We start from the raw sequence: 17,733 nt of genomic DNA, 5'->3' as shown, positions 1-17,733 counted from the left end.
ACACACAAGTTGGCATACAATAAGTTATGAGCTATTGTATGTTTATTGAATCGACTTCAACGTGATGAATAGTGATGCATGCAAACACTTTAACACATTCATCAAAATATAATCTAGATGAGAGGAGGCGACAATGCAACAATTTATTGCACTGATGAACCTCCGCAAGATAGATTTATCTTTCCCTCGAGACGAAACAATGTTGTGGAATTATAAAAGTTTTCATTTGTTTGGTTAATTGCTTACATCTTGAGTAGAACAGAGGAATGCATGAAGCATGGAGAATGAGTGGGCAGTGCCCATGAATTTAACAGCCGTGCTACTCCTTTTGTCAACTATTGTGTCTCAGAATAACTTGCTTGAAGGTTGGCAAATTCTAACCATATTTTTTAAATGCCTTCAGAGTAGGGTTCAAGTCCAAATACATCATTTGAAAAGCTACTTGAGCACGCATCTGCTGCAAGGTTTTTACTTAAAAATGTTTTATTCTCACAAGTTTAGGTATGGATACCGAACCAAAGAGCAATGAGCATCCCATGAAGTTTTGCGCGTAATTTGCTTTATGAGCTTGAGTACTTAAGTATGAAGGGAGGTAGATATAGGAAGATTAAGAGGTTTGTATAGCAGATAGGAGATCAAAATAGCGCAACATTGCCATCTAGAGGATTTATATATGTTATTGCATTGGCTCCAAGAGGATATAGGCCATCATTATAGCCATCCATCCATCTTATCTCTACCAAATGTAACCTTTTGGCTGATGTTAGTGAGAGATCATCAAGACCTGGCCATGGAGACAACTTGAATGTGATGCATTACCATGTAGGGCAATTTGATGTTTCATTTGTCAAAACGTCACCTGGATTAAACACAGAGGAAGTAAGGCAGACTTTGATACTCAACTGCTTTTATGAGACACCATTGATGGTGAAAGTGGTAAATTCGGCAATATTTGCCCGTGCCAGAGATAATTAGAACTGAGAGAAGGCCTATGGTTACAAATATGGGAAACACATCAGAAATATATTTGGCTAAATTAGAATATGAAAATGTAGACCCTCTATTCACTTGCACAAGCAGGCTGATTCATTAACGAACTTTCAACAACTCTTAATTTTATGAAATTCATTCATTAAAGGCTTAGTCAACACATGCATTTGTTTTCTATGGAGCCTGGGAGGCCTTTTTTTTAAAAAAATAAATGCGTGTAATCCTAACATGCCCCCTGCCCCAAGATATTTCATGGGTCAGACAGCGCCCTATACGGTTACGGAAGAGTAATGTAATCACTTGAGGAAATATATTCTGTTCTGATAAATGAAATATAGTGCATGGGGTGTGTTAAGCCCAGGTGCGCTTTAGTAAAGCGTGCGTGCGATTGCTGAAAGCGTGCGTGCAATTTACCAAACTGCGCGCACGACTTTCTAAAGCGCGCGTCTGAATTCCTTGAAGCGCGCGTCACCTTCCTTGCTCCTATTTTTTATAGCCTACAATTTACATTTAACTCTGTACCAAGTTGATCGGCTTTCAAAAGTAGGCTACCCCAATACACTTTATTATTTGAGACAATAATAATCGCAAGAGCGTGACATAGAAAAACTTATTCACGCTTTCATTTCAAGCAGGATAGACTACGGTAATGCCCTTTTAACTGGGATTCCCAAAAAAACTATAAAGCAACTACAAACTATACAAAATGCTGCTGCTAGGGTGCTAACTAGGACTAAAGGGAGTGAGCACATCACCCCTATCCTAAGGTCCTTACACTGGCATCCAGTTATTTATAGAATTGATTTTAATGCTCTACTTCTTGTTTTTAAAGCACTAATTGGACCAAACTATATACATGACATGTTCATACAGCACACCCCAGCCAGATCACTGAGGTCTCAAAACAAAAATCGTTTGGTTCAAACTACTGCCAAAACAAAATGTGGTGAGTCAGCCTTTAGTGTTTATGCAGCTAAACCTTGGAACAAACTGCCAGAAGAAATCAAAAACGCTGCCACAACTACTATTTTTAAATCAAAACTAAGACTAAGCTCTCCAGTGATACATACTATTAATATTTCTAATGTTTTTCTTCTTTTTTATTTTTTATTCTAATCGATTTATACTTCTCTTCTTTATTTTTATTCTAATCAATTTATATTTTAATGTCGGATTCAAATCTGAAATGTCTGACCTTACTGAAGGTCTTTCTAAAAAATGTATTCTTTTTTTTTATCTTTTTCTCCCTTTATTTTTTATAGTACATGTAATTTCATTGAAGGACTTTCATTGTATTGTTTGCATGTACTTCTTCAATATAAATGATACTGTTGTTTTTTTCTCTGTAAAGCACATTGAACTGCTTGATGTAAGAAATGTGCTATACAAATAAAATTGCCTTGCCTTCCCTACGGGGATGAAGATATTAAAAGTTAGCTACATCCTGAGGCCTGTTGTACACTGAATGTCGCCTCCTGCTGTTGACAGGGGGTAGTGAAAGTAATGCTGGGTAATGTAGGAGAATGTCTCACTGGGGCAGATCGGGGAAAGACAGCGTGACAGACAGTGACAAAACAAATAACGACAAAGGAAAAGAAAAAAGAGCCAATCAGATCGCTCCAAAAGATATTTAAGAGCACTTGAAGTAGGCTAGCTGTCCTTAGCATGAAGAAAATTCTAACTGCTCTTATGGCTACCAGCTTAATATGTCGGGGTCATTTCAGTGCATCAGGAACCTTCCTTACTAAAAGGTATTCATGTGCCTAATGGAAAAGACAGATTTTCAAACTACTTGTAATTGCTAATCACGAACACTTGGTGGCATAATATCCTTTCATTTGACGTTGAATTTGTTTATGGTTTGTGATAAATACGCATATTTTGGAAGGTAGATCAACGGGAAGACCACATTTTAGGGTATACATTTGTCAAACGTTAGTTTTATGTAGTATAAAAATGTGTCACCGGTTTTTTCCTTAAATTTGGTACCAATACTGAGTTAATTTTCCATTGTTTAAATAATCAGGATCCAGCACTTTACACAAATGCTGTTTTGCAAATAACTCGCCCAATGAAGGCTCAAATGGGAGACTGCATATAAATAATGACCACTAGGAGCCAAAAACCTAAACATTGCGATGCAAACCCAAGCAAGCATGTCTATTAAAAGCTCACGTTACAAGACTAGATGTCATTCAGCAATGGTTATGAAACCCTAATTCAGTCAAAATTTAGTATCAAACAATATAGACATTAAGAGCAAATGGTTCCCAAACAAGTCAAACTTGCAGATGGCTCCCGAATACCCTTTGACTAATAACACAATGCTTAAGTTTAGATTACACTACTGAAGTCCTGATACACAAGTCCTTCCAATGATGACCCAGATCCGACCAACATACATTGGGTTTACAACTTTAATTTTAGTACAACAGTTCAAGTCAACTAGTTACTGTATATTGAGATACCGTGTGTGGTGTTCCAACAATGTCAAGATGTAAAATTTACATTTCCAGCAAGGTTAAATTCCCAGCTATACAGCAAGAAGTCATGTGCTTTCCAAATTATTTCCTATACATTACAAAATGCAATAGTTCAGCGGCACAAACATGTAGCTTCAGTGAATTGAACTAGCAAGAGCAATAAGCACATATACAGGGTAGCAAGGTGTCGAACTGCATCTAGAAACCGGCCCAGGTTAAACAGTACTCTAGTATAATAAGTGCCAAAAACAGTTGCAGATCCACGACACATTTCCAATGCTCACAAATGGAACAGGCAAAGCAGACTCAAAAAGCAGAGGGGGGGGGGGAGAGACATGTAAAACCAGTGCAAGTACACTTCTACCGTGAGAGTTGAAAAATTCACAAAAGTGGAACTTCATAATCTTATTTGAAAAAAGGTGGGTTGTGAACACAAAAATACTGGCTGTCAAAACAAAATAAAGCAATCTTTGGATACGTAAAAAAAACAAAAGCCTGTACAATTTCCTCCCAGCTGGAAAGGTTCAGTCTTCTGAGGTGCCTTCCTGGGTTTCCTTGTTCTTGCGCACCACCTCCAACTTCTTATCCTGTTGGAGAAAAATTTAAAAAGATAAATAAAAAAAAAGTATATATAATCAAAAAGAATTACACTAAAATCCCAATCACACCCACCTTCTCCTTGAACTTCTCGTTCTTTGCCGCTAGAAGGGCCGTGCGATTTTCCTTGTTGGCCTCCATCTTCTGATTGAGCTTCTCTTCTGCCATCTTGCTGAAGTTGTTGTTCTCCTCCATGGCCTTCTGCAGCACCTCCTTCTCGTGTTCCCGCTTCTCAGCCAAGTGCTTCAGAACCTCAGCCTCGTGGTTCTGGCAGATCAATGACATAGGATGCGTGAAACATATGGGATTCTCCCCACAACAAGATTATCCCTCCCTCCTCCTCCCAGTCAAACTTTTAGCTCTAGCCTTGAAGTGTCAACTATATTTGAAGTTCATTCAAATTTTCCTAAATGGTTTGAACAGGCCTCATTCACAAAGAATTGACACCATAGCGAGTTTGAATATCGGATATTGTAATCACTGGCCTCCCACAACAAGATTTTAAAAAAGAAAAAAAGGGCATAGCTACCTTGCGTCTCTCTTCCGCAGCCTCCAGCTTCCTCTGGATTTCCTCCAAGGAGACATCCTTCTTCTTTGGAGGAGATAAGGGGAACTCTGACTTGGCATCTGGTGCAGGAGCAGCCAGAATCACCTCAAAGGCCTGGCCAGAGGCACGCTTGTCCAGCTCCTTAACCTGAATATCTGAACAAAGGACATATCACACTATAGCACAGCAAAGACGTAATCCTATTAAAAATAAATCTTGAATACCTTGTGTTTAATAACCCACCTCCAATAGTTTCCATCTTGCCAGCAGTTAACCGGTGATTCTGGGAAAAACAAAAATCGATGCAATTTTTAAAACATTGTTATCGCCACGAATGAACTCATTGACCGAGCCTGAAAAACAGCAATAGCGACCTCTTATGGTTGTTTAAAAAAATAATTCATTTAAACAACAAAGCTCACGAGTGACACCCACTGGACGTTTTGCGTATATCAAGAAACCACCGCCCATCCATCCAAACAAAAACTGCCTGTACATTACTTCGAGCACCTACTACAGCTAACCATTACAATTAAAAAATATTTAATGTCGAGGCGATTTACACTAAACAGAGCAACGGATGTGTTGAAAACACAAAGTAAAGCGTGAGCAGCTGGAGGGTACAACGGTTACTGAAACAAAGGATGCGGCAGGGTGGGGTACAGTGCCAGCCTGTGGCATACATAAGAAAAGCCTCGTTTTGTCCAACTTGCACAATAGCTGTTGAAGCATCTGGTAACCCCAGCGTACGTGACAATTCATGATTAAGCGTGGCGCCATGATAATCGGGAGGGAAAACTGCACCTGTTCGTTGCAGTCAACGAGTCTCAGCCGCAGAAGGCTTAGGCAGGAATCGAAAAAAAAAAAAATACTTCAATGATTTCAAAGTCCTAAACCGAAATGAACCAATTACTAGGCAACGATTCCACACATATGGCGTCGAAATGCAGACAACCAAGCAGGGGATTCGATTTGACATGCATCAATTACTGGATTCTTGACTTTTCCGATATCTTTAAACAAAAAAGGTCCAGGGTGGAAGACCAAAAAAAAAACAGGGTGGCTGGTGTGGTGTCACAGGAGCCAACAAACCAAAAGCCCAGGCGAGACAAAGGAGCTTTTGATTACCGCCTAAATGTGCTCAGCAGCTGCAAACAAAGACCAGATTGGGTGCATGTTCTGCTCCACCCGTGTCGTTCAACAATGACAAAAATGCAGGCGTCGATTAAAAAATAAATAAACAAAGCCAACTATCTCGGAAATTCGAATGTCCAGAAATACGATGCACATATATAATGCATCTAAACAAACGAATCAAAATGTCCCCGTTCAGGAACCAACAGAAACACAATCGAAACAATGTTGTATTGCACGTTCAAGCAGGTGTATCGCCTGTGACACCCCGTGTGGTTGTCTTTATGCCAGGGAGCCAGTTCTCCATCCACACAATAGACCAGACAACGCTCGGTGCATCGCAGCCTAGACACACTGGCTGCAGAAGCCCTGAACCGCGACACACGACGATGCAAATCAGAAAATAATGTACACAGAAGCGAGCTAGATTCAACCATGGTCAAAACACCAAACAAACTCCATTTCGTTTGCACCATGCAGGGTTATCAAATTCGCCATATGTAGGCCTCACCCGTCCACTGAGACCCGAAAACATCCACCAGAGACGCAAAAAAGTTGGAAATATTTAAAATGCCTCTGGAAACAATTGATTTTCGTACTCTACCCTACGTTTGTTTCTATTTTATCGACAACTTTCAAATAAAAGATGCACTGTCACACCCACCTTTACAAGAAGCGAGCACTACAGTCCTCTCAGCCAGACTTTACCGCGGAATCTACACTTCAGCTCAGCAATTACGCGCATAAAAAGACCCCAGTGTGTGACATCACATCCGTGCCTGCGATTTCATTGGATCGCTGCTCCTTCGCTGATTGAACGGCGAGTGTTGTTTTTTGATTTCATGTCCGCATTTTCAACTATTTTACAACGTACGTCGGTAATCGATGCATCCAAATAATGTGTTGCTGTCCGTAGTTCATCGTTACAACGGGAAGAGATTGCGGTCAAACACAGTCGGTTGTCTCTCATTACCCAAACCCCATACAGTCCCAGAGAGACAGCACGATTAGCAAGATGTGCATGATTAATATGCAAGATACGCGAGTTGATATGTAAATAATCGAATAAATGTATAATATATACATGTATGTATGTATGTATGTATGTATAATATAGATTCATATTAAGATTAAATCCCATTCAATCATATGATCTTTCTGCTTGAAATAGTTTATGGCGCAATTGCCACCCATGTAATTCAATCATTTTAAACACAATATGCACCTCTTTACGTGCTTGCACTGTATAATATGTTAGCTAAGTTATGGTTCGTTCAGCCTTTGCACTTTAAATCGTGTGGCTCGTTCAGTTGTGCAGACGTACCCTCGCGATGCAGGCTTGAGGAGTGCCGAGGCTAGAGACAGCTGTGACAGCTGTCGGTTCCATAAGTAACACGCCCTAGCCCTGAACCCACTGTGAACACAGCAGAACTTGGTGCAGTTTCAGTCCCTAATTATTCAATATACACAGTGGCCAGTTTGGCACGGAGCTTCAGTCGATAAAGCTTTGATTGGATCACAACTATTTATAGCTAAGCACTATTGAAGCCGGAAAAGACAGTGAGCTATGCGTTCATTTGGCTTTTGTTTTCAAGTGAACCCGATTCGATTTCAAAAACATTTTAAATCTCGGGTGTAGCAGTTTGATCTATTTTTACAGTTTCTGTTGTTGATGTCTCCGTGTGTAGCTATCAAAGTCCAGTGGTGCTTCAGACAAACACTTTTACTTCGGTACCAGCAGAGAAACGTTCCCACTCAGGAAGCCATTTCTTTCTCTTAAACATCAAGTATTGACATGCAATCAACCCACTTCCACATGGATTGAGTTTGCGTTGGATGTCATTACAGGGATCCAGTAGGGTACCAGCAGAAGTTTCCATTGCACAATATTTTATTCCAATGCTTCATCTGTATCAGGTGACACAGCATCACCATTAACAGCAGATGTTTGCTGCTGCTTACTCAGATATTAAGAATCGTCCAATCTCATGACTCATTTGAGCTTCTCCCTCCTAGACAGCCGTTGAACGAGGAAGCACTCTCATGTGTCCCCTCCTCAGTGTCATCCCCTCCCCCCTGGGGTTTTCAGGGGCTATTGGCCAGCTCAGCTAGTTTTAACACGCATCTCAGCGATAGCCTAGCCATGACTTTCATAACACGTAATACTGTTATGCCAAATAATCCATAGTAGCATTGGTGTATTACCATTTTATATATTTATATATTATGCTCCACTAGCACTGAGTGTGATCAAGTGCGGGAGCAGATGGTGGTATGCCCCTCCCATCCACACACACGAACACACACACACACACACACACACACACACACACACACACACACACACACACACACACACACCTGCTAGATTCCTTGGACTCTTGGACAAAAACAGATTAGCGCTAGGATGGGTAGGGTGCAGTGTGGGCGGGGCCAGGGGGTATAGGGATGGGTGTGTGAGGTTGGGGGTGGGGGGGGTAGTTATGTCAGGCTGTGTCTGCTAACCATGTTAACCAGATGCGAGGGGTGTGAAAAGGGATTTAGGTCTTCGGGTCATGTGCGTATTTGTGTGTGTGTGTGTGTGTGTGTGTGTGTGTGTGTGTGTGTGTGGGTGTGCGTGTGTGGGTGTGTGCATGTGTGTGTGTGTGTGTTGTTGCGAGGTGTCAGTTAGGAATTTGGAGTGTGTGTCTGTGTGTACCAGCCACAGTGTGTTGTTTGATGAGGGCTAAAGCACTTAGTGCAATGCAAACAGGTTGTGATACTCACGCCATAAAGAGCACTACAATGTTTTCATCAAAGTAAAAAAACCTTAACAAGTGCCCAAAACCCTCTCTCGCAAATGTTGCCCCTTACATCTGGAAGGTTAATGTACACACAGGGAGGACATCTGGCCGTATGTTCATACTGATGTCAGAGGCCTTGTGACCCCGGGCGGTAGAGTGTGCCTCGGGTTGACCCGCGAGGGCAGCGACAACAATGGTCAGGACAACGTGTGAATAGTGGAGGGCGGTGGCGTTAAACAGAGGGAGGCAGGGGGTGGTGTGATGTTGCATGGATCTGTTTGCAGGGGGGGGGGCTCATGCTGGGAGGAACAGGGGGCTGCAGAGCTGCTGCATACAATAACGAGCCCCCGCCAGACACACACACACACACACACACACACACACACATACACTTGCACACAAGTACACACATGCACATGCACACAAGTACACACATGCACATGCACACAAGTACAAATATACACATGCACGTTCACATGCACATGCACACACCCATACACACACACACATACACGTACATACACATGCACACAAGTACACACACAAACACACACACACTCAGGTAACTGCAGCAGCTGAGGAAGCCTATCAGTGAAAGAATGTGTGTGTGTGTGTGTGTCTTTGTGGGTGTGTGAGTGTGTTTGGGAGCCATTCAGCCATGCAGGCAAATTGCTATGTGGCTGGAGCAAGCAGCCTGACCCATTTTCATGGTTAAATAAAAAAAGAGTCCTGCCCCGCTTCCACAGGAACACAGAGACTAGGGCGGGGGTGGGGAGGTACCATGAGACCCAATCTTCCGTCCTCATCGCCCTGCTGCGGCACTGGTTCCTCCAAGATAACAGGCATAAAGGTCCAACTTTCACTGGTTCCTCCAAGATAACAGGCATTAAGGTCCAAATTTCACTGGTTCCTCCAAGATAACAGGCATAAAGGTCCAACTTTCACTGGTTCCTCCAAGATAACAGGCATTAAGGTCCAAATTTCACTGGTTCCTCCAAGATAACAGGCATAAAGGTCCAACTTTCACTGGTTCCTCCAAGATAACAGGCATAAAGGTCCAACTTTCACTGGTTCCTCCAAGATAACAGGCATTAAGGTCCAACTTTCACTGGTTCCTCCAAGATAACAGGCATAAAGGTCCAACTTTCACTGGTTCCTCCAAGATAACAGGCATAAAGGTCCAACTTTCACTGGTTCCTCCAAGATAACAGGCATTAGGGTCCAACTTTCACTGGTTCCTCCAAGATAACAGGCATTAAGGTCCAACTTTCACTGGTTCCTCCAAGATAACAGGCATAAAGGTCCAACTTTCACTGGTTCCTCCAAGATAACAGGCATAAAGGTCCAACTTTCACTGGTTCCTCCAAGATAACAGTCATAAAGGTCCAACTTTCACTGGTTCCTCCAAGATAACAGGCATAAAGGTCCAACTTTCACTGGTTCCTTCAAGATAACAGGCATAAAGGTCCAACTTTCACTGGTTTTTCCAAGATAACAGGCATAAAGGTCCAACTTTCACTGGTTCCTCCAGGCATAAAGGTCCAACTTTCACTGGTTCCTCCAAGATAACAGGCATAAAGGTCCAACTTTCACTGGTTCCTCCAAGATAACAGGGATAAAGGTCCAACTTTCACGTGGTCAGCTGCACTGGGTCCACCTTGATTGCTTCGCTCTTTATTTCACCCGATGGGGCAGTTTCTATCTCCCCCCCGGCTCCAGTCAATACTAGCATCTGTTTTTTGACGTAATTAGATTGATTTGTTTAACTGAAATAAAACGAATAATGTTTGTCATCATCATCATCATTACCACCATCAAATTTAACAGGTGAAATATAATTCTTGAATCCCAAATAATTGTGTAGTTGTAGAAGTCTTGACTCAAATTGCTGGAGTAAACATAAACAACATTGTTTCTGCCGTCACAGGCATGCGATGCAATCAAGGCCTTGTGCTGCCAGGCATTGACATGGGAAATCTATGAGACTGGTTAACATACAAGAGGGGGTAAGTTTTATGTAACTGTTACATAACAGCGACCCCCCCCCCCCCCTTAAGGCTGTAGGCTGTCTAGAAGTCACTTCCACCTCCCTCCCCCCATTCTTCATTTAGACCCGTGGTGTGTCTGTTTGAGTGTGTGTGTATGTGTGTGTGTGTGTGTGTGTGTGCGTGTGTGGAAGCATCTTCTCCCCACGTGCGGTAGCCTGTATTAAACACATGCCTTGTTTTCGTAGATGGGGTGTGTCAGGGATACAGCCATTTGATTTTTGTTAGAATCACCCACAAGCCCAGCCTTGTAGTAGTTAATCTCTCACCAACTGCTACCACAAAACTGTCTTGGATCCATGAATGCCCTAATATTGATGATTGATTTTAATTTAGTTTAAATCCCATACAAGCCCAGCCTTGTAGTTGTAATTTCAAAGTCTCGCGAACTGCTACTACTACCAAATAACAACATTTTCAGCTAGTGAGTAAACCAGTGACCAAGGGATGACCAATCAGCTGCAGTGTCAACAACCAAATCTGTCTTATTGGGAAGCCTTGGATGACTCAGGGTAGTAAGACCCCGCTAGCACCACCACCCCCTCTCTCTCTCTCTCTCTCCATTCTCTCTCTCTCTCTCTCTCTCTCTCTCTCTCTCTCTCTCTCTCTCTCTCTCCATTCTCTGTCTCAAGTATGAGAGAGAGAGAGTGCACAGAGAGTGCACGCTGGTTGTGTCACTGTCTCCTTAATCGATCCCTCATGGTGTGTGCTTGTGTGTTTGTGTAAGTGTGTGTGTGTGTGTGCGTGTGTGCGTGTGTGTGTGTGTGTGTGTGCAGAGGTGCACTCCTGTTGTGTGTGAAGGACTGTCATGGGTCCTGCAGTCTCCTCTCCCCCAGTTCCCAGATGTAGATGTAGAAGTGCCGTGTGGTGCCGAACTATTACAGAGCTATAAATCTACATGCAACGTCGCATCCCTAGTTCTATCAAAGGGATCCACCAAAGTTCTCAGTCCTAGAAAAGAAGTTACTCTATGTGTGTGTGTGTGTGCGTGTGTGTGTGTGTGTGTGTAGTCGGTGTGTCAGGGTCTCTTCAAACAAAGGCATGGTTAATATATAGCTTTTAAATGACCACATCAATAATGCATGCAGGTTCTGCAGCACTGAAGATAATGACTTTGTTTGCTTTGCCTCTTCAGCAATTCTTTTGGATAGGACATGGTCTCCTTAATGTAACAAGATAGCCTCAATAACATGAGATGGCTTTGGCTCCCAGCAGGCACCTCAGATATGAATGCTGCTTCGGGGGGAAAACACGGGGTGGGGTTGAACCAATATAACAACTAAATATGTAAAGGTGATGGCTTCATGTGTTCCTTCATAGTTATGGCTTTGATTAATATTTCCTTTCAATGCTGCTGCAGAGGTAATGGTGCTATCCGCTAGCAGGCAGAGTGAAAGCTGCAACCAGAGACTGGCTCACCAGGGACAGCTTGTTTTCAGCGAACCCCAGGCCCCCAGCCTGCTTAAGGCAATTGGAGGGGCTAGCTAGGAGATACTAGCTCGGAGAAAGGATTCAACTTTAAAGTAAAAGACGGAGAGTGGCTTGAGGGAAGAAGGGGACATGGGATGGGAGGGGGGGGATCTTACAGGGAGGAGGAGATGAGAAGGCCTATACTGCCACTGAAGCACATGGATTATAACTCCACCCCCCGTGGGGCCGTGATGTCAGCGATGGAGACGGAGGACCAAGCGAGACAAACAAAAGGGATGAGAGGAGGAGGTGGAGGATGAGGAGGCGGAGAGAACTCAGGGGAACGCTGCAAGGAAGAAACTGCAGGATCAGTATGTAGGAAAAATGGCTGCCGGAGGATCCACACAGAGCCACGCAAAAAAATAAAATGAGATAGAGAAAGAGAGAAAGAGAGGGAGCGAGAGAGAGAGAGAGAAAGAGAGAGAGAGAGATGACTTGGCTCCTATGATTCATGTGGGCGACACCTTCTCTGGACACTATAGTTATGATGTCATTTTTTCTGATAAGGTCATCCTGCCAACCTTAATGTCATCTGGCAGTCATCCACTTGGTAGCCAGGCTTCTAGCCGCGTGCAAGGTTTGATGTGGATTTCTGGACATGATGCCACTATGAGGCATTCTTCCAGACACTAGTAAGGAGTACACCACGACAGGTTGTGCCGTTCTTAGAAAATAATGTACGATGCTGTAGTGCAATATCTTTTTATAACGGTACAGCTGGTCATGGTTTACTTATTTTCCAGTTTTACAACTGCTACCCACAACAAATCCATACGATTGTGGAGTTTGTGTGGATGATGGCTGGTTCAAGCAGCCTCACCCGGCATGAGTCCCACTGATTAGTATCTGGGGCTGAGTGAGGCTAAAATCATGTATGGGCTAAACCAGCCATACCCACACACTCTTGGGGAGATCTCGTACATTGCAGAATGTACCATCTCATGTTTCAGTGTCTTTCAAACTCAATAAACCCAAATCACCATCCTGTGTTCTAGCTCTGTGAATGCCACCTAGGTGGAGTGTGGCAGCCAGCTAGGTGGCGTGTAGCATTTACATTGCTACTATGACCTACTTTAATCGTTTTGATAGACTAAATCAGGCATTTGTTATTTTTTAGTCTTTTATGGCGTTCTGGGCATATTGTTTTTGCGTGGTCAAGTTACATCTGGTCGATGCATGTGTGTTTGTACATCAATGTTAACGTTCTCTAGGAAGTAATGGTAAATAAATTAAAAGTTATTTTACTTTAATTTCAAATGTTCATAAGGTATTGACATTTAGCCTTGGTCTTAGACCTATAATGTGAGTTACAGTTTATACAATTAATCTACAACTATGAACAAGAGATGGAATTTGCGACCTTTTGTCCAGTTTCAGAACAGCCTCTGATATTCCAGCGTCAGAGAGACTCAGTATCTTTCCATGGAGAGGCAAAGGGGTGAATGAGAGTCAACGGTGTGAGCTGACCAACGGTCTTTTTAAAACAACAATGAAGAGGACATGAAGCATGGTGAAAGTAAACCACTGAGGAGCCAAACTTTCGGGGGGGGGGGGGTGTGTGTACAGGGGGCTTGAGAAAGGGCATGCATGGCTTCTCGGTGATTTCTTATCTCAAAGGGTGAGACTCAGTTGTCCAAAAGCTGTCTGCCCACCGGCTTATTGAGACAGGAGGGAGGGGTGCGGCGTCCTATTGCGGGCAGCCAGTCTTAGCCCCCACCACGGCCACCACACACTGCCACCACCAATAGCAGGCAGCTAGGTGATGTCACTTCTCTCACTCTCTCTCACTTGTTCTCTCTCTCTCACACACACACACAAACACACACTAACACACACACACACATTCTCTCTTCTTCGCGCCCACCCTCTTGTGCCGTCTCACACTTTGGCGCTCAGAATGTGTGTGTGTGCATGTGTACGTGTGTGTGTGCATGTGTACGTGTGCGTGTGCGTGTGTGTTATGGTGTGTGTGTGTGTGTGTAGGAAAGGAGTGTATGCCAGCCTTGTGATCGGTGGCTGAACAAAGGATGAAGTCACGGCCGGCTCGGATTGGGTAGAGAATAAAAGAGGAGCGAGCTAATTTAATAGGGTTATTTCTTTATGAGATAAGATGCAGTTTGCTAGGTGGGGACTCGCTTCAGCGTATATGGAACACGTCTAGGAATGACCTAATTCTTGTGGGCCGTTTTTTTCTGATAATGACAGGCTCCTCCCTCCCAAGCCACCAACCGACAGTGGCATGTGATGTTTTCATACATTGAGCGAGCTGACGATGCTGCACTGACATAATATGATAATGAGTGATGCATCTGCTACCATAACGTTGTTGTCTCTACTGGCTAGCCTCCACATACCTCAGGAGGAAACCCTTTGGAGGGGGTATGCCGTGTAAGATGCTGAGATAGCGGTCAGCGGCATCACTTTATTTTTTAATGGACGACCAACCATTGGTTACTAACTGCTCCCAAAAGCAGTCCGTGGCCACCGGCTCTTAACGCATTCACCACAACATAAAGACCGATCAAGCGTACAAACTAAACATGACGACACACCACCAACCGTACCTCGCTCTAGCCTGGAAAATCACCCTCCTCCTCGTTTTTTTTTTTTTTGCGACAGGCGAGGAGCGGGCACGTTGAGCACCACGTGAACAGTGCCCCTCTCTCCCTTTCTCCTCTCTCGCTATTCCACCCCTCCTCTCTCCCTTTCTCCTCTCGCTCCTCCACCCCTCTCCCCTTCTCCCCCCCCCCCTTTCTCCTCTCACTCCTCCAACCCTCTCCCCTTCTCTTCTCTCCCTTTCTCCTCTCTCTCCTCCACCTCTCTCTCCCTTCTCCCTCGAGCTGCCAGCCCGGCTTAGAGTGCTCACATCCTGGCCCAGGCATCCGCTGAGGTCCCAGTGCCAGTGTCGTCAGTCCGTCTGCCTGTCTGTCTGGCACCCTGCCTGTCTCTCTGTCAGTTGGTCGGTGCGCCCGCCTGTCTCACTTTCTATCAGTTTTGCTTTTAATTCTGCTGTTGAGGTCTATGTGTCTGCTTCCACTGCTGTCGACGTCTATGTGTCTGCTTCCATTGCTGTCGATGTCTATGTGTCTGCTTCCTCTGCTGTCTGCCTTGTCCATATGTCTGTCCGTCTGCCCTGTCTGTATCATTCTGTATTTCCCTGTCCATTGTTTTGTAAAAAGGCCATTGGATACATTCATTGGCTTTGTCCTATAGGAGGTTGAGTGGGGCGTCTGGGTACATGAATAAATAGAGGGAAGGATCTCATCTAACCAGGGAAGTGGGTAGAGGCTGGGTGGCAGTGCAGTAGCAGCAGCATCCACTGACCAACTGCTGTTTATTCACTTAGCTTCGATTGATAACGCAGCATCCAGCCGTAATTTGTCTGTAATGGAACCGCTGCACATCTTTCTCGATAGATGGTGGTCATGGCCACCTCGCCCTGTGAAAAGCCTGTATCTGACCTCTTACGCAACACTACATTCAATTATATAGGCAAGGCAGAGTTCTCATTCTCTGCATCCTTTCGGAAGGCTGTATCACTACGGCAGATCAAAATGTGCTATTGTCGGGGTTTTTTCTATCATAAAAGTCAGGCAATAGCCTCATGTTGAGATAGGCTTTTTATGTCTGTCATTTTACACAGGTCACAGCTCGAATGCTTGCCAAGGACACACACACAGGCGCGCGCAAACTCACACACATGGGAAACAACTACAACCATCAAGAGAGAGACTGAACCCCATACAGTGCAACAGAGACTGGCTTCCTCTAAGGCTAGTTACCCTGGCAACATGTCACCTGGCAACGGGCGAGCCAAGGGAACTGCAACTGTCGGAGGTGCGCCAACAGTCGCCTAAAATCGGGGGCGGCGGTCGGCATTCCACCAAAACCCAAATCCATCACTCGCTTTTTCCGATTGGTTACTCTATGCATTCGACAGAATCATTTTAAAAGCATGGTCCATGATGTGACTATGCACTTTAACGATCCTTCGAACAAAGGAGCTAACCTGCAGTACACGGAGGAGAGGACGCTTGTGCGCGCCCCGTGTGTGCGCGGTCCCTGTCTGGCGCGTTGTAGTGACGAACCAGCGGGGATTGTTTTCTTCACGCTTGGCTGGCGCCATGCTGGGAATGTGTTTGTCATGATAAATGGATCCTGGGTGACATGACTTCGTATAATGGTTACCCACCCACGCCCTATCGACTCTCTAACTCGTCACTAATATTGATTGCAATAGCATTTTTTTCTTCGACACCCCGGTTTCTGGTTGTGTATTGCTGCGTATTGCTGTGTATTATCGCAATTTATAACACTAAACATGTAATGGATGATTTGCCTTTCAATTGTCGAACCGATCCTACGCTGGGCATGACAAAGAAAGACATGGTAGCCGAATGTTAGTGAACATCGCCACCTTGTGGCTGAAGAAGAATATTCTGTGATCAGTTAACCTGCAGGCTGGAGGCCTCGAGGCAAAAGCCTCAATATGCATGTGCACTGTGTCAACAGAGCAAAACTGAAAAAATCTATTAACAAAGTTTAAATTAGGTTATCGCTGGTAATACTGTTTCCTTGATGACGAGGCCTGCCGTGTCCAGATCCGGTCCTTTTTTTAACTGAACCTGGAACTGCTGACTCTGTCTTCCCTGCAGTCTTGTTGGTGTGAAGGAATGGTCCTCTATCTATCCACTACAAGGATATAACGCTGAGCTCATGAAACAGGGTTAGGAAGAGAACATGAGTACTTCTTCTTAAGAATCATCTTCATCATCGTATCTACCTTTTTTAAAAAAAGTGTTTTAATTTAAAGCCAGGCAAGGTAGTGTGGCTTTAGGAAATGTGCAGTTGACTGCTATGACCACCTCCTTTTTGGAAGCGTATGAGCACTGGAGTGTCCATTCATGTGTTGGTAGTAATGTTTCTTTGGTCTTTGTCATTAATCATAGATTATTAGTAATTTTGAAGACATGGGTGTGTTTGAAACTGCCCCAGCGTTTTGTCATGTGAGACGTGGCAAATAAAGTTTTGCTTATCGCCTAGGTTACGGTATATTTATAATGATTTAGGATTTTGCAGTAGACTAAAACTCTCTTTTGGTCCTCTTAATATGACATGAGTATCGCTGAGAAATACTCCCATGATGCATTCTGATGTGCAGGCCCTATAGGTGGGTGTTTGAGTCCCAGACAGGTGAAAGTTTCTGGTTTGAAACCCCAATGTCTGCTAAAATCACTACTGAGGATAAAATAGTCAGCCAAACGACTAAATAGTAGAAAGTTGTTAAAGCTATTATATCGTTATTAAATCACGCATCTCAATTTGCATTAGCAAAAACTAAATCATAAAATTACTCAATCATAAAATAATATGTCTTCAGCGATAAAGGTGACATGCAAATTGGAAATACTGGCTCCTCTGAAAACAATGCTACAGCCAACGTGCTCTCATGTGACCTTCCCATTCAAGGTCAGGTGTTAGTTGTTGTTTTGGCCAGCGTGTTATGATTCACTATTCTCAGAGTAACATGAGTTGCCAGAAAATAAACAAATTGGCCCCTAAAGCACAGTGAGCTGCTGCCAGGGAAACAAGTAGATGAACTGGACCAACTGAGATTGTACTTGATTCTCTCCGACCTAAAGGGCCTTGTCATCTTTCGAAAAAGCTCCAAGACCATAGCTGTT

General features: G+C 43.8%; 1 protein-coding gene across 1 annotated transcript; it reads right to left on the bottom strand.

Moving 5' to 3' along the window:
- Positions 1–3,393: 3,393 nt before the first annotated feature.
- Positions 3,394–6,472, bottom strand: LOC307084560 (stathmin-like). Its single transcript, XM_079748990.1, has 5 exons — positions 6,416–6,472; positions 4,861–4,900; positions 4,600–4,772; positions 4,146–4,337; positions 3,394–4,060 (listed from the first exon to the last, which is right to left on the bottom strand). Exons 2-5 carry the CDS (start codon positions 4,874–4,876, stop codon positions 3,998–4,000), a joined length of 444 nt encoding a protein of 147 aa, XP_079605116.1. The 5' UTR covers positions 4,877–4,900; positions 6,416–6,472; the 3' UTR covers positions 3,394–3,997.
- Positions 6,473–17,733: the final 11,261 nt, after the last annotated feature.

Source organism: Pollachius pollachius (assembly GCF_949987615.1).
Source record: "Pollachius pollachius genome assembly, chromosome: 13".
In the NCBI taxonomy this organism is placed as follows: Eukaryota; Metazoa; Chordata; class Actinopteri; order Gadiformes; family Gadidae; genus Pollachius; species Pollachius pollachius.
The sequence above is the reverse complement of the archived record's forward strand: the minus strand, read 5'-3'. Positions and strand labels throughout refer to the sequence as shown.

What these genes read in the sequence shown, in the direction of transcription:
- LOC307084560 (XM_079748990.1), bottom strand. An exon ending in CTGCGGAAGAGAGACGCAAG is followed by an intron (nt 4,338 to 4,599) that starts GTAGCTATGCCC and finishes TTGATCTGCCAG; the next exon opens with AACCACGAGGCTGAGGTTCT. An exon ending in ACGAGAAGTTCAAGGAGAAG is followed by an intron (nt 4,061 to 4,145) that starts GTGGGTGTGATT and finishes TTTCTCCAACAG; the next exon opens with GATAAGAAGTTGGAGGTGGT.